Genomic DNA, 22,105 nt, shown 5'->3' with positions numbered 1-22,105 from the left:
ACATGGCAATGAGAAAGAATGAAATATGGCCCTTTGTAGCAACGTGATGGAACTGGAGAGCGTGGTGCTAAGTGAAATAAGTCATACAGAGAAAGACAGATACCATATGTTTTCAGTCTTATGTGGATCCTGAGAAACTTAACAGAAGTTTATGGGGGAGGGGAAGAAAAAAAAAAAAAAAAGAGGTTAGAGAGGGAGACAGCCAAAGCATAAGAGACTCTTAAAAACTGAGAACAAACTGAGGGTTGATGGGGGTGGGAGGGAGGGGAGGGTGGGTGATGGGTATTTGGGATGAGCACTGGGTGTTGTATGGAAACCAATTTGACAATAAATTTCATGGTGAAAAAAAAAGAAGTGAAGTGTTCTGTATGAGGAGTAAAGACACACAGTGGGGAGAGAAATGAGTTTTTTCATTATAGCCTTAAATAAAGCCCATATCCAAGTTTCCTAACTTGGGAGAGATGAATTTGTCTACCCACAGAATGTAACAACACGGAACCAGAGATTTTGAAAATCTGTGGCATTTTCAAAGCTTAAGAGTTGAAGGAAAGCTCACAGACATTCATTGTAAAAGTCAGCTACACTGAGACCTCTCTATAAATTACTACCTGTTAGACCTCTCTATAAATTACTGCCTGTATATTTTCACTCCTGCTGTAACAAATTTAGTGGCTTAAACCAATGCAAATTTCTTCTCTTACTTTTCTGGAGGTCAGAAGTCTGAAATCTGAAGGTATTGGCAGGACTGTTCTTTCTGGATGCTCCAGAAGAGAATCTATTTCCTTGCCTTTTCCAGTTTCTAGAAGTTTCCTGTATTCCTTGGTTCATGGCCCCTTCTTGGAATCACTCTTGCTACCATCATCACATCCACTACCCCTCCTCTCTTCCTCTTATAAAGACCTTGAGATTACATTTAGGGTGTAACTTTCCATAACAAGACTCTTTACTTAATCATATCTGCAGTCTTTTTTACCATATATAGTGTTGTAAGGTAATAAGGTATGTTGACACAAATCCATGGGGATTAGGATGTGGACATCTTCGGGAGCTAGTATTTAGACAACCACACTACCATAACCTGCTATCTTATATTATAAAGAGTTCTTTACTAACACAAGTCTTCTACCCCTGGCCCTAATTAGTCATTCACAATTAAATCATCAACAGAAGCATCCCCCCAAAAAAGCACTAGATGATAAACTCCTTTCTATTATCCCCACCTGAGTTATAAAAAAAAATACTAAGAGGTCCAAACTCCCAGTTATGCAATAAATAAGTCACAAGGATGAGAAAGCACAGCACAAGAAATACAGTCAATAATGTCGTAATAACTTTGTATGGCAACGAATGGTAAGGACACTTACTGTGCTGAGCATTTCATAATGTATAGAATTGTGGGAACACTATGTTGTGCCCTGAAAGTAATACAATATTGTGTGTCAACTCTACTTCAATTAAAGATACAAATCAAGGCTAAAGAGTGTTTACCTTTTTGATCTTTTCCCAACATCTGTCCTTTTATTATGATAAAGGCATTCACTATAAAACACACCTGCCCAGAGATATTAACACTTTTCTTTTTTCTCATCCACAACATTTTCCTTCCGTTGTGCCTTTGCCTGCTTAGAGCTCCACTACTTCCTTTACCACCTGCTGCCCCTAATCGAATCAGTCATGGAACTTTGAAACTTTTAATACAATACATCACTGGAATCCTCCCTAAGGAATGGACACCTTCTTTACTACAGGATTTACTTTTTGTCTTAGTAGTACATCTTTGCAATTCCCTTTTAAATTTTATTCCTTACCAAGTGTTCAAAGATTCTTGATTCTTTTTTACTCAGATCTTTCACGAAACAATATGTCACTAATGGTTCTCCGTATTAATTTTAACCACAGTCATATGCTACGTCGTAAGTTTGACCTTCCCAAACTTTCTCTCCATTAGCTATCCTTCAGATCTCTTTTTTTTAAATTCTGAATTTAAAAAGTGAGGTAGAATTTCCACATGTGGAAAGAGAAGTAATAAGTATATAGTTTAGCCAGATCTTCATGTCATTTTAATACTGTTGATTCCTGATCTTTTTATTTCTATTTTATAAAAACAGTTTTATAATTTCTTTAATCCATTTTACTATTTAAAAACTCACATTATCCCATACAATTATTTTTTCTCATATCTGAAGATTGAAAATGTATTATTAAATCAGTTTTTAGCAAGAAGTGGGGAAGCTTAAGAGTGGGCCATTATGTTCCCAAAGGAAGTCTTTCAGAGCCCATTTTCCATCTCAGCAATACCTATTCCTGGAGAAACATCCTCAGAAAATGGAAAATGTTTGATTTATGACGTTAATGCTCAAAATGCCCTTCTGTTTTTCAATTCCTTATTTAGAGGAACTAATTCTTAAACATCAAGGAAACACACTGTAATCTAGCATGTCCGAGAATATGGTGATACAGAAGGGACTTCCTCAACAAGCTAGGGCTGAAAGAGACTGGAAACAACAGCACTAATTAAATCATGACATCCCAACATTCTCCTCACTGTTCAAGACAAAACAACAGGGCCTCTTATTCACTTTGTGAAGCCAAAACCAAAGTAGAAGAGAGAAGCTCTAATTATAGAAAAGCCTGCACACAATGAAAGGCTAGTCACCGAGCAAAGTAATTATGTGTTTTTTTCTCAAAATCTTCAAACAGGGTAGAGGCTCCCCTTTGAAATTACATAAGATGATACCCAAGGGCTCAAAAAGTTGAGCCAGTGTCTTCTATATCCATTCAATAACCATGATCCTAAGATCCTGATGTTCAAACCTACTCCACTGTTTCAGGAGAAGGAAGTCATGGGTTGCACCCAGCATAGTAACTGCACACATATAAAAAGACTTGTCTGAAAGATCACTTTAACAACCACATTTTCTATCATCTCTCTAAGCTAAATCATGTTCTCAGCCCTTGCTCCAGGCAAAGAGGACACTGCAAACTAGCAGAGGATATAATCACAGATCACACACTTGCAACGTGGGCGTGAGAAACCGTTTCCAGGGAGAAATGACAAACATACTGATGCACCCAAAATATGCATATGAGCAGGGATTCCATTGGGTGTTTGTAAAGTTGGCAAGAGCTTCAGAATTTGGTTCTCAAGGAAATAAGGCGGGTAAGGAATCCCCCCAAATGTCAACGTGTCTTCTTACCATCTGAACAATACTGGGCACATTGTGTGCAGTTGAAATGTGGCATTTAAAAAAGGAGGTTGAGAAACATGTTCCCCGTGATTTTGACGTAAAATCAAGATGGCAGGCCCTCCTTAACTGGTAAAATATCAGTAGGGTAGGTACAATAAGGGCCCCCCCACCCACTCATGACTCAAATGCAAATACCCCCACAAAGAATCGTGGTCTCAGTGGGTCTGCCCAACTCCACAAAGCCTGGATTTTTTACCCAGTGGTTCCCCACACCTAGAAGAGCAGCACACTGTGCTAAGCTCAAAGTGAAAACTCCATAAATGTTAGTGTAACAAGAAGGGAATGGGGCGCCTGGGTGGCTTGGTTGGTTGAGAGTCCGACTTTGGCTCAGGTCATGATCTTACAGTTTTTGGGTTTGAGCCCTGCATCAGGCTCTGCACTCACAGTGCAGAACCTGCTTGGGATTCTCCCTCTCCCTCTCTCTCTGCTCCTCCCCCTCTCTCTTTCAAAATAAATAAAGAAACTTTGAAAGAAAATAAGAAGGGAATGAAAATCCAAAGCCATAGTTTTAGTTAAGCAAATCTGGGGGAGGGGGAGGGGGGGAAAGGAAGATCTTAGACTTCATAGGAATTCTTTCAAAGTCTACATATACTTGTTTGAAATTGTAAACACCATAGAGTTATTTGCATCAACAGTCATATGTATCTGCTTGTATTCTTACAGATCGTGACAACTATTTTCAGAACATTTCTAAGAGAAAGTGACCATGTTCACTATTCTTTGTCATTTTAAACTTTCTCTTCTTCCTCCTTAGGTATTTAAATATCTATCGCTAGCCTGTCCAATCAGCTCCTGTGCACATAACTACTGTCACTGGTGGTTCCTCCTTCAATTCACACCTGCCCCACCCCCACTTAGATGCTTTTCCCTGCTGCTCCCACACATAGTGCTGTCCCACATTGAGCACACTAGCAAAGGCAGCCAGTGCCTAGTGAAGTCAATACCAAACAGCCCAGGCAGGTGAAGAGACCTTCTGTATTCCCCAAACCTCTGAAAAAGATCTTGTATCCCATCCCACAACATAGTCCTAGGATATCATCATTAATGTCTGATTTGGTGAAGACCAATTCCTTATAATTAGATCTTCAATGAAGACAATTAGCCAGTTACCACAACCTATTTTCTTTCATACACCTCTCCTAGCAGCATGGCTCCATTATTTTGGCAGCTCCGAAGAGAAGATCTGAAAAATGTATCCTGGGTGGCGGAAAAGTGAATTGCATTTCTTCTTTATTTATATAAAGCTCAAAGGAAAGCTCAAGGGAAAAGCTCAAAGGAAACAGGGCTACCTCCTATTACAATATCATCATTCTATAAGTTTCCCAATTGTTAAGAACCCACTTTATTAAAATGTATTATGCACCAAATTATTGGTTTTTAATTAGAAAATTAGCATATATATACTTTGTTGCTGCATGTAGGAAGATAGAAATATGTTAGCAATGAATCATTCATCCTAACTCCTAAAATGTATAGTAAAGAGTACATGAAAAATAGCTCTATATTCTTTTTTGTTATAATTTGTTAAGCGGTTATTTCTCTTGGTAAAAGTACATTGAACATATACTGAAATACTTCTACACAGTAAAAGTAGTCAAATTAATTGCGAAGTTCTTTTCCTAATTGATAAATCACCATTTAGAAAACAGAAGTTGTATGGAGAAATATGTGTAACACAATGATGACTTACAGTACAACAGAATTTTTTAAATTTGACTAATTAAGAAGACCCTGTCAGTCAATGTCAAAGTTTCTCTTGGATGTGCCAGTAACTTGACTTTACTGTGGTAACATGCAATATTCAAAACTCAAGAAAATACATGTAAATGGCCATCAGATTGTTGGACTAAACATGAAAAGAGTTTGAAAATCACTAAAAATTATAGGCATGGGTATTCCTATGGAAATTTGTTTTCTTTTCCTCTCCCATGAGACTAATATTAATGTCCCAGATAGGGGCCAATCCTTTAGGCCTTCAAGGTCCTGAAGCATGGAGCAAAGCTGCTAATAACCCAAGACAGACAGGTAGCTCGTTGTTATGAGCTACACACACTTTCATGTTGTTACCACAGCATAATTTAGCCTAAGCTGACCACAACACCAAGATAAAGGCCAGAGGCCCTACAATTTCATTAAGTAAACAGCCATGATGGTCGAAATGAGTCCTCTCTTGGTGTGCCTGGGTGGCTCAGTCGGTTGAGCGTTTGACTCTTGATTTTGGCTCAGGTCATGATCTTACGGTTCTTGAGTTCAAGCCCTGGGTCAGCCTCTGCGCTGATAGCACAGAGCCTGCTTGGGATTCTCTCTCTTCCTCTTTCTCTGCTCCTCCCCTGATGTACTCTATCCCTCTCAAAATAAAATAAAATAAAATAAAAATTAAAGAAAAAGTCCTCTCTTAATCTAAAGCACAAGAGCAGTTTAAAGATGCACATTTGAGCATCTTACAAGATCTTCCTGGTTCTCATTCTCTTCCAGTTAGCCATTCCACAACACTACACTTGCAGAACACCTACAACGTGGCAGGCACCGGGGCTATGCTTATGCGGTGGCTCTCGCTGGCTGGCTATAGGCTGGACGGCAGGAACACTGTCTGCTAATGTCTGTAGTCCCATTACCCAGCACAACGCCAGGCACGCATGCTAGGTGCTCTGTAAATGTTTGTCGTTTGCTTATCGTTGAAATGCACTTCAAAATGTAATGAATATTTGTACATAGGGCACAGGTAATAAAAGGGGAGTACTTAAGCGTGCCTGGGAAATAAAAAGACCTATCTTTTGAGAAGACATGGAAGAACAGGAGTTTAGAATCTAAGTTTCTTGGAAGAAGACACAGTGTATACAAAGGCCCAAATCCTTTGGCATTGCATATTATTTTGCCACCAACGGTACATTCAAAGAATCTTATAGTAGTTTCATTGATCAGAATTGATCGAGTCCCTTATATTTTCCTATCCCATATGGACTGGAATCCTGGGCTGATATCGGCAGCAGTACAGCAGAGTGTTTAAGAATATGGACTCTGGGGGCGCCTCGGTGGCGCAGTCGGTTAAGCAACCGACTTCAGCCAGGTCACGATCCCGCCGTCCGGGAGTTCGAGCCCCGCGTCAGGCTCTGGGCTGATGGCTCAGAGCCTGGAGCCTGCTTCCGATTCTGTGTCTCCCTCTCTCTCTGCCCCTCCCCCGTTCATGCTCTGTCTCTCTCTGTCCCAAAAATAAATAAACGTTGAAAAAAAAAATTAAAAAAAAAAAAAAGAATATGGACTCTGGAAGTACAGTGCATAGGTCTGAATCTTGCTTCTGCCTCTTGCCAGCCATGTGACTTGGGCAAGTTGATTAACAACTCTGTGCTTCATTCCCTCATGTTTAAAGTGACGATTATGGCAGTAATGTCTTTTAGGGGTGTTGTATGGACTCAACGAGATTCAGTGTATAAAGCATTTAAACAGTTTCTGGAACAGAGCAAACACTCTATGAAGGTGTTGGTCACTACTGAGTAAAGCCAGGGGAAGACTAGCAGCTAAACAATCAGGTGTCTGTCTGTGACCCAGTCCTTTCCGGTATTTTTACCAATAACTTGGATAAGGGACTCGAAGTTATTTTGATTTACAATTACGATAACATTTTATGATCAAAGAAATAATAAATATGGTATGTGCCAGAATCAAGATTCAAAATAACCACAAGAGAGTGGAACAATCAGAAAAAGCAACAATATATATTTAAACAGGGATAGATTTTAAATTCTTGCATTTAAATCCACAACACCATTCTCACAAGTTTAGAAATGGCGGGGGCAGGGGGAACCTGTTTTAAGAACAGCATGTATAGGGGCGCCTAGGTGGCTCAGGCAGTTGAGCGTCCGACTTCAACTCAGGTCATGATCTCATCGTTCGTGAGTTCAAGCCCCATGATGGGCTCTGTACTGACAGCTCAGAGCCTGGAGCCTGCTTCGGATTCTGTCTCTCCCTCTCTTTCTGCCCCTCCTCCGCTCACGCTCTATCTCTCAAAAATAAATAAACATTAAACATTAAAAAAAAAAAAAGAATAGCATATATAACACAGATGTGGGAGGAGTAAGTTTGATTAATTATAAGCCCTGCATGAATCAACAATGTGTTGTGGCTGCCAAAACAATGCTATGTCAGGCCCCATTAACTGACTTTAGTCTCTAGATTTAACAATCGTAGCAAAAATGTTCTAGCCTCCCCTTTATAGGCCAGCTTCAAACACAGTAAGAAGAGCATCGTAAACAATGACAACAGTGATGGCAGCGTAGACCGGAGAACATCTACTGTCTGAGGATCAGGGTCTCGGTTCAGATCTTAGCCTGCTCCTCCCTGGCCATGTGACCTTAAAGACTGTTTCTTCTGCTGTAAAACTCAGATAATATGCTCTATGTTCCAACTGAGACCGTAGCACTACCCAAGATGAAATTTTTTTCATCTTGGTAATGTGGTAAAATATATATGATATAAAATTTGCCATTTTAAATATATAATTTAGTAGCATTAATTACATTCATGATGTTGTGCAACTGTCATCATTAACGATTTCCAAAACTTTTTCATCCCTCCAAAAGGAAATTCTATAGCCATTAGTCAGTAACTCCCATTTCCCCCTTCCCCCAGTCCCTGACAACCTCTAATCTGTTTTCTGTCACTATGAAGGTGCCTATGCTAGATATTTCCCAAATAGTTGTTGACAATTAAAATTGTTTGCAGGGGTTCCTGGGTGGCTCAGTTGGTAAAGCATCCGACTCTTGATTTTGGCTCAGGTCATGATCTCACGGTTTGTGAGTTCAAGCCCCACATTGAATGCTGACAGTGGACCCTGCTTGGGATTCTCTCACCCTCTCCCCCCACTCTCTCTCTCTCTCTCTCTCTCTCTCTCATGAAAAATAAATATATAAACTTAAAAAAATCTAAAAATGTTTGGAATTAGAATGGGCTTCTTTAGGGAGAGGTGATGTCCATGGTCACCATGTTCAAGTAGAAAATGGAAAATCTTTTCAAAAAAATGTTGTGGCAGGGATTCACTTTGAGTTGGAGTGAATGACTAGATTGTCACCCAGGTTTGGATACCCTCTACCTGTGCTAGAAGCTAGTTCTGGCCCCATCTTATCTTAGACGAAACTGAGGCACAAGCTTTGTCAGTAAGTAGCCCAAGGTCACACACACGGTCACGAAGAGAGCTATGGTTAGAACTGAAGTCTCCTGATGCACAGCCCTGCCCTGCATTCCACCCTCTGACGGCACTGTGCTCTGTGACCTACTTGTCCTACGGTTCTTGTAGTTTTCCTACTAGATTCCCCCGGAGCTTTGTTTGATGGCTGCATCCACAGTCTTAAATGAAGAGTGATTTAATAACATCAAATTCTTTGCTTTATTGCCACATGATAAAAGCTGTTAGAAGATTAATCTGCAAGTATAAAAACACTTTGAATGACCATCAGAAAACAGACCCTCAGGTTTATAAGTCACGGACAGCCTTTGGGATGTCAGACTTTGAAAAAATTCTGCGATGAATTCTACGCGTATCCCGTGGCATACTTGGAGAAGCCACAGCAATCACTGCTTTTTTTTTTAAAAAGTACAAATTTTGAGACTAGAGAGAGTTTTCAATTCTGATGTAATCTCCCTTAATATGTAACTAGACACAAATGTATATGGAAAAGATTCAATTTGGGTAAGATTCCAGATTCACTGTTTTGTTCTTTAAGATTCAAGCTATATCACTGGATTCAATGTCTAAAGAGAAAGCCAATATGTTCTTTAAAAATTTTACTACAGAACCAGTCTCTTAATGGTACATTATAAGAAATACTTTTCAGAGTAAATAGTAACCCAAAGTAAAAAGCTCTATTAAAAATTGCATTTTTACCAAATATCAAGTCTAGTATTTAGTAATTCATCCACAACTCAATAAAATTTCCCTATGGAATTTGTTCAAATTATCAGTTCCTATCTTTATATACACATTTCCCCCCCATCTGTATCCCAAGAGATCTGCCAGTAAAGACGAGGCTTTTCCTTTTAGTAATTTGTCCTATAAAAAACCAAAGGAAAACTTAGAAGCCAATGAAACAAATTCGTCATATAAATATATTAAAAGAAATCTGGTTTTAGGGCCTCAGAAGTCAAAAACAAATGCAAAGACATTGCAAGACTCACTTACAATTGACCAATTGTTTTTTACCATATTGGTTATAAATATACGTAGAGGCATGTATACATGCATGTAAGTGGTGTCTGTCTCACACAACAAGAAATCCAGAGGTCAGCAGGCCAGGGAAGGGGCAGCTGCTCAATGATGGTGCCGGAAGGCTGACTCTTTCTATCTTTTTGCTCTACTCTCCTCAACACATGGACGTCCTTCCTCATGCTTATCACCTCAAAGCTGCCCAATGGTTTCTGCACTCCTGGCATCAAGCCATGTCTCTCCACTTTTCTGCCAGAACAAAGGGAGTGGAAAAAGGAGGCAGTAGTACTTATATCAGGAAAGAAGAAGCTTTCCCAGAAACCCCCAGTTGATGTTGCCTCCAACAGTCACCCAGGACAGAAAGCCAGAGTCATCCAATTCCCTCTTCTTCTTAACCTGCAGCCCTACCATGCATCATGCGCATCTGTAAGTTGGTGGATTCCACTTCCTTAAAGTCTCGTGTCCATTCCCTCCCTTCTTTCCTCCATTAATTTCACCTTTGCCCAAGCTCTTTTCACCCCTTGTCCAGGCTGGTACAAAACCATCTTCCACACAGCCACCAAATTGGTCTTTCTGAAACACAAATGTGATTGTCCACATTCTTCCACCACACATCAAGTCTCAAACCCTTAGCATATATGATTCAACCTCTTCAGGTTCATCTATACTTTCCCCCTAAATGTACTTTCCAAGCATATGAAGCTCCTTACATATTCTTCCAGTTGCCCGTGATACTGTAAATCTTCATGCTTTTGAACATGCTATCATTTTCCCTGAAATTGCTTTCCCTGGTCTTCATTCATCTCGAAAAGTTTTACTCATTCTTTAAAATTCAACCCAAACTTTTCATAAGATAGATGATAGAGATAGAGATAGAGATAGAGATAGAGATAGAGATAGAGATCTCCCCATTATTATAGAACTTACTACACTGTATTCCAATGACTTGTTTACATAAATGTCTTTCCTACTAGTCAGTGAGTTCCTATAAAATATTATTATCTTATCTTTGACCACCTCTGCCTGGTACATAGCAGGTGATTAATAAATGCCTGTTGAATAAATGAAAGAGTAAATGACTGAAGTGGTGGTAATTTGATGGATGAAATCTAGGACACTGAAAAGGGTAAAATCATGATATAAGAATGATGAGCTATTTTGTAGCAAGAAGATCTTTGTTGCCCCTAAAATGATATTGTTTATTTCTAGGGGAGAGAAAGTAAATACTCACATAAGTGAGTTTTCCAAATAACTGAAGTTTAACCTTTTAAGTTGAATAAAAACTAACAACAGTGCTAAAATATTATTGGTAAAAATATTTCCAAAAATGCATTACACATTTCCTTACCTTTTAAGGAGAGTACACTGAACCAAATTTAACCTTTTTCAATGACTCAGTGTCATAATTATGAAACTCAATTATTGTGGAGGTAGGAAGATGGTCTCCTCCCCCATTAAATGGCTCCAGACAGTTAACCACTTAGTCCTTTGCTAATTTTCTTTCTCTTTCACCATTTGGATTTTATCTAGCATCTTAAACTGTTGTAATTGTACAAGCCCTCAAAATCAGAGAATCACAAAACCATAAAATTCAAGAGCTTAAGGGAATCTTAGAGATCATTTAATCTAACAGTCTATCAAATTTTATAGATAAGAACACTAAGCCCTAAGTAAGTGAGCAGTCCTAGTCTAATTGGTTGCTTTTAATCTTCTATATTAATGGCTTTCAAACTGTGTTCTAAAGAGCACTCTCTTCAATTTCAGGTCAGGCCATAATGTCCATCTTCCTCTAAAATGCTAAGGGTAAACTTAATTTAAACATATATACTATAGGACAAACATACTTTCAATGATCTCTTAAAAATTAGGATCTATCTGTCTAGTATCAGAAATACGAGCTATTTATTTTATTTAACAATAAAATCTCTTCTTGTGAGTTGTTTTGTGTGTGTGTTCTATATTGCTTTACTCATTAATAAAATCCTTATTGGTTATTCATTCCATGCCTCACAGCTGAATGCAGTGAATAACCAGACAACTCACTGAATAGTTGCTTCTACCCTGGTAGTTAGAAATTTGCAGGGCAAGGAAAAAGAAACACATACATTTACTAAGTACTCACTGTTGTGCAGACATGACCTTGACCCCCCAAAATCCTTCGGATGGATAATGTTGTCCTCACTTCATAGATAAGGAAACCAAGATCAAAAAGTTGTACAATTTACCCAAGGTCACACAGTAAATAACTGGTAGAGGAGAAATGTAAACCCAGATGCCTGATGCCACATCATGGCTGTCCTTAAGGGATTAGTAATCTATAGAGGGAGAAAGGAACATATTCAACTAAGTCCATAACAGTGCGATAAAAGCCACCATAGTGGTGTGGAAGCACAGAAGAGGAAGTAATTAATTAGACCCGAAAAGGTAAGAGAAGGTTACACAGTGACATTTGAGGAAAATCTTATTTATAGCAGTAAAAATAATAGTAGCAAATGCTCTTACAGGAAAGGCCCATGGCCTTTCATTAATAACCTCACAGTAACTTTGTTATTTCCTCCTTCTATAAAGGAAAGTGAGGCACAGATAGGTTAAAGTAACATAGTCAAGACCACACACACTAGGAAGTGGCTAAGTCCAGGGTTCCTTCCACATAGCTGCGCTCTGCTGAATCCTAGAAGTGGAAAAAATGATGAAGGTGTCCCCAGGTGAGGGAAGAGGGAAGGGACTGGGGCAGAGGCATTAGCGTGCATGGGAAACAAAAAGTTCTCTGAGGTAAATGGAGCAGCTGAATAGAAGTGGAAACATTTAAATCAGATCACATCACCACTTCCCTCCAAACCCATCACTGGCTACTCACTGCATGTAAGAGAAACCTAAACTGTCTACTCTCTCTCCAGTGTCAACACTCACCACGCTCCCTCTCACTCACAGCCTCCCTGCCATGATGGCTTTCAGTTCCTAAAACTCACCAACCTCTTTCTTGCCTCAGAACCTTTACAAATGGTGGTGTCTCATTCTGAAATAGTGTTTCCCCCACTTTTACCTAGCTAACTCTTGAACATCCGCTGGTCTCCACCTAGCTATGGTTTACTCGTACAGGCCTCGGAAACTCCCCACCTTGTGACAATATCTCACAGTAGCACCTTCACTTTTCCTTTGGAGCATCTACCCTACTTTGTCATTATCTGTCTGATGCTGTGGCCACAGATTCTAAGCTCCATGAAGGCATGGCTCGTGGCTGGCTTTTCTTCCCCTTGCTGTTCTGTTTTTGTTTCCCCACAACTGGCACATAATTAAATAGCAGAAGTTGAAGCTGTAATGGGGAGGGCACAATCTTTATCCTATGACAATAAGAAGGCAGAAAAATATAATCGAGAATTATGACAAGAGCAAACAGAGGTTTAAATAAAGCAAAACAAAACTTTGTGAAGTGTGGGTGAGGATGTGAGAAAGGCCAAGAGCTGAAAGGATAGTTGAGGATCACTTCAGCAATCCGGATGAGAAAGAGTGAGGGCCTGAACCAAGAGAATGAATTCAAGACTTTGAGGTGGTGTGGCTGGACAGGTTTGATGTGTGTGTGTGTGCGTGTGTGTGTGTGTGTGTGCCTCCTCTGTGCACTCTGTAAATACTATCCGCTTAGGAGGGTAAAATAAAATATCAAAAAGTAAACTGGCAAGAAAAAGAAACCATTCTACTCCCCCTAAAAGGAAAAGTTCAAAAAATAAAGACCGATCACTCCTCCTGGCCCTTTGACCCAGAGGAAATTGAGGAAAGAGTAACGGTTTTCCAAGGACAGGCTCTCTACAGCGTGAAGCCAGTCAAGCAAAGATGAAGTAAGAGAATTCTATGGCAAGCCTGGGACTGCAGAGAAGTTTCCAGTCAATGGAATGAGGATTTCAAAGCATACTCGGTAAGAGGGTGTGAGTTGGGTTCCCCTGAGAAAGGATAAGCCAGGGAAAGACTGTGAGTCCAAAAAAAAAAAGGTATAAGCAGGGTAAATGTGACCTTATCTATGTAAAAATGGTGTAAAAAGAAAATCCACACATTGGAATGAGATCATGAGCCCCAAGACGGAGGGAAGCAATGAGCTGAAAGATTATATGGGAAGACCATGAATGGAAGCAGCCAGTGCCATCCCCCAAGCGCCTCTATGGCCTCCTTCCTGGGGGGAAGAAGAGAGGTGAGCCTGGGCCTGGCCTCCCATTACAGGCAGGGTTCCTGGTGGCTGCTCTGGCCACTGCAGATTCTACTCCTGAGTGGAACTCTCCTAATTAAGACAAACAGTGAAAGCTGAGACTCCAATCATCTTTGTCTTCGATTTTTAAAATACTGTACCATCCTTTTCTTGAAAATGGAAACTTCTTGGTAACTATATTCTCCCTAATTTCCTGCATTTGAGCGAAATCTAAAGGTTACTTGAAATATAAAGTTCATCTTATCGACAGCATCTGGGAGTCTCTACAGTAAATCTATTTTTATTTCATGTTGAGCAGTAGTAAAAAGTGTACTGAGAGTAGACGGCACCGGGGAGCTGCCATTTTCACACCTCCAACCATCGCTCGTTTCCTCTTGCATATGTCGTGGTGCAAGAGCCAAACTCCCAACTTCTGATTTACCAGAGTCGTTTAAAATCATGTCTCAAGTGCTTCTGGGTTGTGATAGACTGCCCCCACTTCTATCTACACCCTGACAGCTTGGGAATGGGACAGGGAGGCGAGGATAGGGAATGGGTACCGTTCCAGAGGAGGTATGAAGGGCTAACATTTCCTGTTGCTCAAGTTAACAGTTAGCATAGGATGTAAGGCTGGGTCCCTCGGGTAGTTCTCAACATTCCGGAAGATAGTCCTTCCTGGTGGGGACTTGAAGATATTCAGAATTCATGCCCACAGGAGGCAACTGTGTTTGGGGGAGGCAGCCTTTAGAGATGCCTGAGAGGAGGGGCACCTGGGTGGCTCAGTCGGTTAAGAACCCAACTCTTGGTTTCAGCTTGGGTCGTGATCTCCCTGCTTCATGGGTTCAAGCCACATCGGGCTCCATGCTGATAGTGCAGAGCCTGCTTGGGATTCTCTCTCTCTCCCTCTCTCTCTACCCCTCCCCTGCTCTCTCTCTCTCTCTCAAAATAAATAAACTTTAAAAAAAAATTTAGAAATGCCTGAGAAGGGAAGTTTGGTAAGACAACCACCAGCTGCTCAAGACAGCCATGGGAGGGGCCACCCCTGCCCACCTCCAACTTCAGGCACAAGCTCCTGACCTCTGAGACTACTTCCTCACCCAGGGCAGGAAGCTTAAAGGATCACTTGATTCATTCAGTAGTGGGTTCAGGGCCTGTGCTGGCACCAGTGCTGGTGCCTATTCTCTGTTACAGGGCCTCAACCTCACAGAAAAAAATACCACTACTCCCTTAATCTTTTCTATTTCATCCTGTCTCATTTTCTTCAGGCTGCATTCCACTTTCACCTCATTACTATGTTCAACAGGACAGCGTCTCTTTCTCAGTTTTAGTCTATAGCGGTCTCATTTCTCTGAATCCATTCTTGCTTCCCTTGAATCACTTCCTCCCCAAACTCTTTGTACAGACATGGCAAACTTCTGGAAAGAGGACTGTGCACTTATTAATGCCTTCACATTCTTCCCTCAGGCCAATATAAAATGATGTCTAACCTGGTGCTCTGAAACGACACCTAAACTATTTTCACAAAGATCGCCAACAGACTTAAAAAAAAATTTTTTTTTAATGTTTATTTATTTTTGAGACAGAGTGTGAGCAGGGGAGGGGCAGAGAGAGAGAGGGAGACACAGAATCTGAAACAGGCTCCAGGCTCTGAGCTGTCAGCACAGAGCCCGATGCAGGGCTCGAACCCACGAACCGCGAGATCATGACCTGAGCCAAACTCGACGCTTAACTGACTGAGCCAGCCAGGTGCCCCCCCAACAGACTTGTGATTGCCAAAAACAGTGAGTTCTCAGTAGTCCTTTTTTTTGGAAATGTTTATTTTTGAGAGAGGGAGAGAGGAAGAGAGAGAGAGAGAGAGAGAGGGACTGCGCGTCAAAGTGGGGGAGGGGCAGAGAGAGAAAGGGAGACAAGAATCTGAAGCAGGCTCCAAGCTGTCAGCACAGAGCCCGACATGAGGCTCAAACTCACGAACTGTGAGATCATGACCTGGGCCAAAGTCAACTGCCTAACCGACCTAGCCACCCAGGCGCCCCACTCAGTAGTCCTTTTTGATTACCTCTTCCAAGACACTGTGCTCTTTTGACTCTCCTCTCACCATCTGGCCATTGCCTCCACCTTCCTTCTCCCTACAGCTTCAGTGTAGATGATCTCAAGACTGTCAACCTTCCTCTTCTCTATGTGCCCCTATTATGTGCATTCTCTCTCTTGGCTTCCACTAATAGCTTTTGTGCCAGTGACTCCCAGACCTAACACTGGCTCTGACCTCCTACTCCTGAACTAAAAGTCTGCATTTCTAACTCTTTCAAGCACCTTCTGGATATATGAGTCCCTCAAATTCAGCACAAAGCTGGACTGTCCTTTCTCACACCCAGGCAAATGTGACACCTTCCTGTTCCTCAGCACTTATATTAAGTTCTATTGCTTGTAACTATCACACATCTTCCTGATGTACCCTTCTGTGAGCTGTTTCCATGTCCACTGCCCTTATCTGGGCCCTCCAGAATCTTCATGAGGACCAGCAGAAAGATAATAGGAGGAGCTTTGGAAATCAGACGAACTGGATTCCAGTTTTTTGGGGTTTTTTTTTTTCACTTAATAGCTGTGTACATCGGACAAGTTATTTAACTTCTTTAAGTCTTAGTTCCCTCATATGTTAAATGGAGCTAGTACTTAGAACTATTATAAGAAATTTGGTGAGGTAAATGCAATGCTATTCACAATGGATGGCATGCAGTAGCCACTCATAAAGGTTATTTTTTTTCATTCACTATTCTCTTTACTTCCCCAACCCCCTGCCTGTCTCTGAGCTAGAGTACTCTGCCTTTAACTCTCCATCATTCTCCTCCGATACACATTCAACACTCAAACCGGTTTCTTTCTTTTTCTTTCTTTCTTTCTTTCTTTCTTTCTTTCTTTCTTTCTTTCTTTCTTTCTTTCTTTGTTTCAACTTTCTAAATCAGATTACTTTCTAAATCAGGTTACTTTCTAAATTAGATATCCACTCAAGTCAATCTCTGATTAAAAAAAGAAAAAAAAAAGTCACAAATTGTCATTGCCCATATAACAGACGACCTCCCTAGTATGGCATTTATGACGCTTTAGAAATCTAACTTCAAGCTACCTGTCCACCTTACAAATTCACCACTCCTTATTTTTTTAAGTTTTTATTTCTTTTGAGGGAGGGTGAGCAGGGGAGGAGCAGAGAGAAAGAGGAAGAGAGAGGATCCCAAGCACTCTCAGTGCAGAGCCTGACACGGGACTTAAACCCCGTTTGTTAGAACTGCTCACCACTACTTATTATATAACCTACACGCCTTATGTATCTATATTGTCAAGCCTTGGTTTCTTTAGTGTAGCCATCCCATCTTCAAGGTCATCCCCGCTTTCATTTCTAGCTGATGAAATCAAATTTCTATTTGCGTAAGAACCAGTTTCTCCCCCCAAAATTCCTCCTTATTAATCTGGCACATTGCATTCATTCATTCATTAATTCACCAAACTTTTATTAACTGAGAGCCAGGCATTGCGCTAAGTCCCGGGGATATAAAGCCAAAGCGGATGTGCTACACCATTAACCAGTATACAGTCTCATGGGGAAGACGGGTATATAGACGATTCCAGTAGAGAGTGATAAGTGAAAGGATAATGTAGTGGCTCTCAATCTAGTGGTATATTAGAATCCCTAAAGTCAATTTTTTTTAAATCCTAATGCCTAGGTTCAACCACCAGATATTCTAATTTCATTGGTTTGTGGTGCCTTTTTTTTTCTAAGCTCCTCTGACATAGTCATGTGAAATGAGGGTTGCAAACCCCAGGATAGAGCTGTGTAAACAGAACATGGAAAACACACCTTGTAACTGGCACTTTTGGCTGCTCCACAACATATCGTCCCTTCTTCTTCATTCCTGTCTGCTCAGGCATGCACCCTTTCTCCATCCAGCTTGGGAGCTATTGCCCCGTCCCCAACTCAGTGGTACATTCTGATTGTTCTTTCTTGTGACTGGTTTATGAGTAGGCAAGAGAACTCATTCTAAACAAGGATACCTAAGGGGAGGTCGGCTACGGGAAATTGAGAAAAGCTTTCCTAATTCCAAGAAAAACATACCAAAAGAGATAGTCTTCTTTTGGCCTTTGGACACTGCTATGCCTGCATATCGTAAACGTAAGTGGATCTGAGATCCAGAAAGGACCTGGGTTCTTGAGGCCACTGTTAGGTTACTGCATCAAACGACCCTAATGTTGATCTACCTGTGCATTTCTTAATGTATGCAATAATAAATTTCCCAATTGTTTATGATACTTTGAGTCCGTTTTCTGTCTGCATGCAGTAGATGGCATCCTAAGTATATACAACCAAACCAAACTTGGAGATCACGGAAAACAGCTCAGAAAAGGGGTCTTCATCAAGGCAGTCGGGAAGCAGGAGAAACAAATAAAGAGACATGGATATAAACATTTAAGATATTCTGGGAACTGCACGTAGTTCAGAGTGGCATAAAGATGAGGCTGGAAAGATGGTACTCTGGGGCAAGAACTGGAGGAGCCTATGCTGTGGTGGATTAAATATGGCCACAAAATCTTTGCAGCTTCTTTCAAGAAGCAGAGTTGATTTTCACACCTCATGAATCTGGCTGGCCTCATACTTGCTTTGACCAATAGAATGTGTCAGAAGTGATGCTATGTAAGTTCCAGAGCCGGGGCCTGGCTCTCTTGAAATGCTGCCCTGAAGCTACCATACTGTAAGGAAGGCGACCTAACCTACTGAAGGATGAGAAGCCAGTGGAAGAGAAGTGAGGTACCAAGTGCTGGGCCTGCGAGGCCATCTTGGCCCACGCAGCTGTTCCAGCCATCATCTGACTGCACGTGAACCTCCCAGCCAACCCACAGAATTGTAAGAAATAGTAAGTCATTGTGGTAGGGAGCCACTAGATTTTGGGTGGTTTGTTATGCAACCATAGGTACTTGATGCATGGGCCATGCCAAGATGTTCGGCCTTTACTTTGAAAACCATGAGGCGTAACCAGATTAAATTCACGTTTTAGAAAAATTGCCTTGGCAGCAGCATGAGGAATGGGCTTGGAGTGGGGGCAGGTGGGAGGTGGAAGGACTGGTTAAAAGACTTTTGTGTTGTTGGAGCTGAGAAATCATGTGGACCTGAAGTAAGACAGTGGCAGAGGGAAGGCAGACAAGAGTCACTGTGCATGACGGCAAATATAAGTTATAGTGTGTAAAAGAGAAATGCAAATTAGGAATTACTCACCGTTCTCAGGACTAAGTAAACAAGTCGATGGGAGTGCCCTTCACTAAGAGGGACTCTGGGAGGAAAAGAAAGCTTAATGTAACTGCGGAACATCTAAGAGGAGAGTACTGCAAGGAGCTGTGAACATTCAATGTTTAATGAATAAATTAGTATGATTAATCGGGGTGGGTACCATAGTATTCTAGTCCAGCGTTCTGTGGTCATACGGCATAATGTGAGTTGTCTCTAAGTCAAGTAAGTTTTCATGGTGTGAACTCATTTTCGTGATACTTCATCAGAATAGAAAGGAAAAGGAAAGGTAAGATTTGATGCGCCCCCAAATGCTCGCAAATCCACATGTGGTTCAGTTGATGTGCATTAATCTGTAATTCTCAGGAAATACCACTAGTATCTAGTGTTCCAATCTGAAAGTGCATTCTGAGGGTATCCAGAGGGTAGCGCCATGACACAAGTTCTCTCTCTTTGTCCTGCAGATTCTTCACTTACCTCCCCACCTGTAGAGTAAGGGGCTTCCCTAACTCCATGCTAGAAAGAGTTGAGACTATCTCCAGGCCAGATATTTTGTCAAGTGAGCACAATCCACGATTTATTTTGTAATAAACTACAAAGGCTACAAACCATTTTAATATGCACATGTAAATACCGGCTTACCTTTGAAATTGATTAAAATAGCAAGTAAATGGCTGGGAACCAATCTCATCTTTCCAGTACTGTTGCCAATTCATGACACTTTCCAAGTTCTTCTGATTTTCTCTCTTACAGGGAGGAATATAGGAGCACTAACAAAACAGAACACAGAAAATAAAACTATTAGTCTACAAAATGTTGAGAGGTAGTCCTTTTTTTTAATAGAGAGATGGTATTATGCACATGGTAAATCTAATTCTGATCCACCTAATTTTTAATACAACCAAAGTGAAATTGTTAAACCATGTATCAAATTTTCAATTTGGAACAATTACAGAAAATATTCCAATAACAAAAATGTAGCAAAAAATAATCTTCAGTAATTACAGTATGAGAATAGATTATAAACAATTAGATACAATGTAATAGCAAATTAAAAGCATAATATACTCTCTTTTTTCTGTGGGCCTGCCAAGCAAAAAAAAAAAGAAAAAAGAAAAAGTTAATTTTTATCCCAAGTTGCTATCTATGGACCTTGATATTTTCCTCTTCCACTTTTAACTCCCAAATCAAGCACTTGGCTCTCCTCAGATGCTGCTCTCAACTGCTGAAACTCAAGTTTTCTTTTCTTACATTCTCTTGGACAATAAAATCAGCAGAAAAGTTCCTCCCCCAAGTACATAATCAATGCATTTTGCTAACCAATGCCTTTTCCTAGCGCTGCCTCTAACAAAGTAGTTCTCTCTGAAGGGACCCAATTACTCTAAGCAATTCAGAATCAGCAGATTTGGAAAATTATTCTTAACTCTAGATGTTAAAATTAACCATTAGCATTCTAATCCATTTTCTCTGATTCAGGTTTTTTTTAAGTTTTTGTTTTTGTTTTTGTTTTTTTAAGTAATCTCCACACCCAGCATGGGACAAAAACTCACGACCCTGAAATCAAGAATTGGACTCTCCACTGACTGAGCAAGCTAGATGCCCCTCCAATTCAGATTTTTATAATAATGATGATCACAGTGCAAATTTACCCTTATTGAGTGTTTACAATATGCCAGCCACTGTAATAAATACTTAGCGGGCTTTAACCATGTGCTTCTTACAACAACCCTAAAACGATCTCTTATTTTACAGATGAGGAAACTGAGATTTCTGTCCGCTCTACAGCTGGATGCTGGTGATTTTATCACATTCAACTCCCAGATGTTCTATCAAAGTTTCAGATGTTGAGAAGAAGAAAAACAAAACAAAACCAAACCAGTGACTTTATAGTAGAATTTGATTCGTATTATTTTACAGCATATAACTTGTCAACACCTCCCCACTATTTTCTGGTTAAAATAAAAACTTTTCAGTATGATGTACAACCCTCTTCAGGATCTGCCCTCCCCCTCCTGTGGGATGCAGCCATTTAGAAGCACACAGTCCCCAGATCTTCCACGTGCTGTCACACCTACTGGCTGGTACATGCTCTTCTCTCTTCTTTTAATGCCCTTTTCCTTTTAGTCCCCTTCTTTCAAGATGCAGCTCTGGGGCATCTGTCTGAAGGAACCTTCTCTTCCTCATGTGACAGTTAAGTCCCCCTCATTTGTCCTGCCACAGGCATCATACCCCATGCAGCCACAGCTGTAATCACCGGATCCCACTGGTTTGTTTTCTATCAGCTTCCTCAATTTGCTGGCAAGTTGGAAGAGGGCTCTTTTTTTTTCCCCCTGCATCTTCACACTTAGGGCCGTGCGTGGTAATAGTGAAATCTCAAAAATGCTGGTAGAATTAATAATAACACACTTATATAAGTTTTTTTTTTTTATTCAAGATGATGAAGCCATTTTCATAGTAGTTAAGTTTCTTTAAATTAATACAGAAATATTTTCAAATTTTAGTAAATTTGGTTACTTTCTGTTATATGTAACAAATCCACAACATGTTATGTAAATCTTATTTTAATGATTGGATAACTGGATATTTACCTTCTGTACATACAGTTAGTGTTCTCTTAATAACAGTGTATGGACTTCAAGCTGTATTACAAAGCTGTAATCATCAAGACAGTAGGGTGCTGGCACAAGAACAGACACTCAGATCAATGGAACAGAATGAAGAACCCAGAAATGGACCCACAAACGTATGGCCAACTAATCTTTGACAAAGCAGGAAAGAATATCCAATGGAATAAAGACAGTCTCTTCAGCACATGGTGCTGGGAAAACTGGACAATGACATGCAGAAGAATGAACCTGGACCACTTTTTTATACCATACACAAAAATAAACTCAAAATGGATGAAAGACTAAAACATAAGACAGGAAGCCATCAAAATCCGTGAGGAGAAAGCAGGCAAAAACCTCTTTGAACTTGGCCATAGCAACTTCTTACTCAACACGTCTCTGGAGGCAAGGGAAACAAAAGCAAAAATGAACTACTGGGACCTCATCAAAGTAAACAGCTTCTGCACAGCAGAGGAAACAATCAGCAAAACTAAAAGGCAACCAACAGAACGAGAGAAGATATTTGCAAATGACGTATCAGATAAAGGGTTAGTATCCAAAATCTACAAAGAACTTATCAAACTCAACACCCAAAAAACAAATAATCCAGTG

At 40.5% G+C, this 22,105-nt stretch overlaps 1 protein-coding gene across 1 annotated transcript in view; it reads right to left on the bottom strand.

The window, feature by feature from the left end:
* Positions 1 to 22,105, bottom strand: part of KCNMB4 (potassium calcium-activated channel subfamily M regulatory beta subunit 4) — a 62,798-nt gene that overhangs the window by 14,782 nt on the left and 25,911 nt on the right. The window contains exon 2 of the mRNA XM_015063657.3: positions 19,530 to 19,657. Coding sequence (XP_014919143.2) covers positions 19,530 to 19,657 — 128 coding nt within the window. The remainder of the gene's footprint in view (positions 1 to 19,529; positions 19,658 to 22,105) is intronic.

This window comes from Acinonyx jubatus, chromosome B4, assembly GCF_027475565.1.
Source record: "Acinonyx jubatus isolate Ajub_Pintada_27869175 chromosome B4, VMU_Ajub_asm_v1.0, whole genome shotgun sequence".
NCBI classification, from domain to species: Eukaryota; Metazoa; Chordata; class Mammalia; order Carnivora; family Felidae; genus Acinonyx; species Acinonyx jubatus.
Note: the sequence above shows the minus strand (reverse complement) of the source record. Positions and strands in the feature narration are given on the sequence as shown.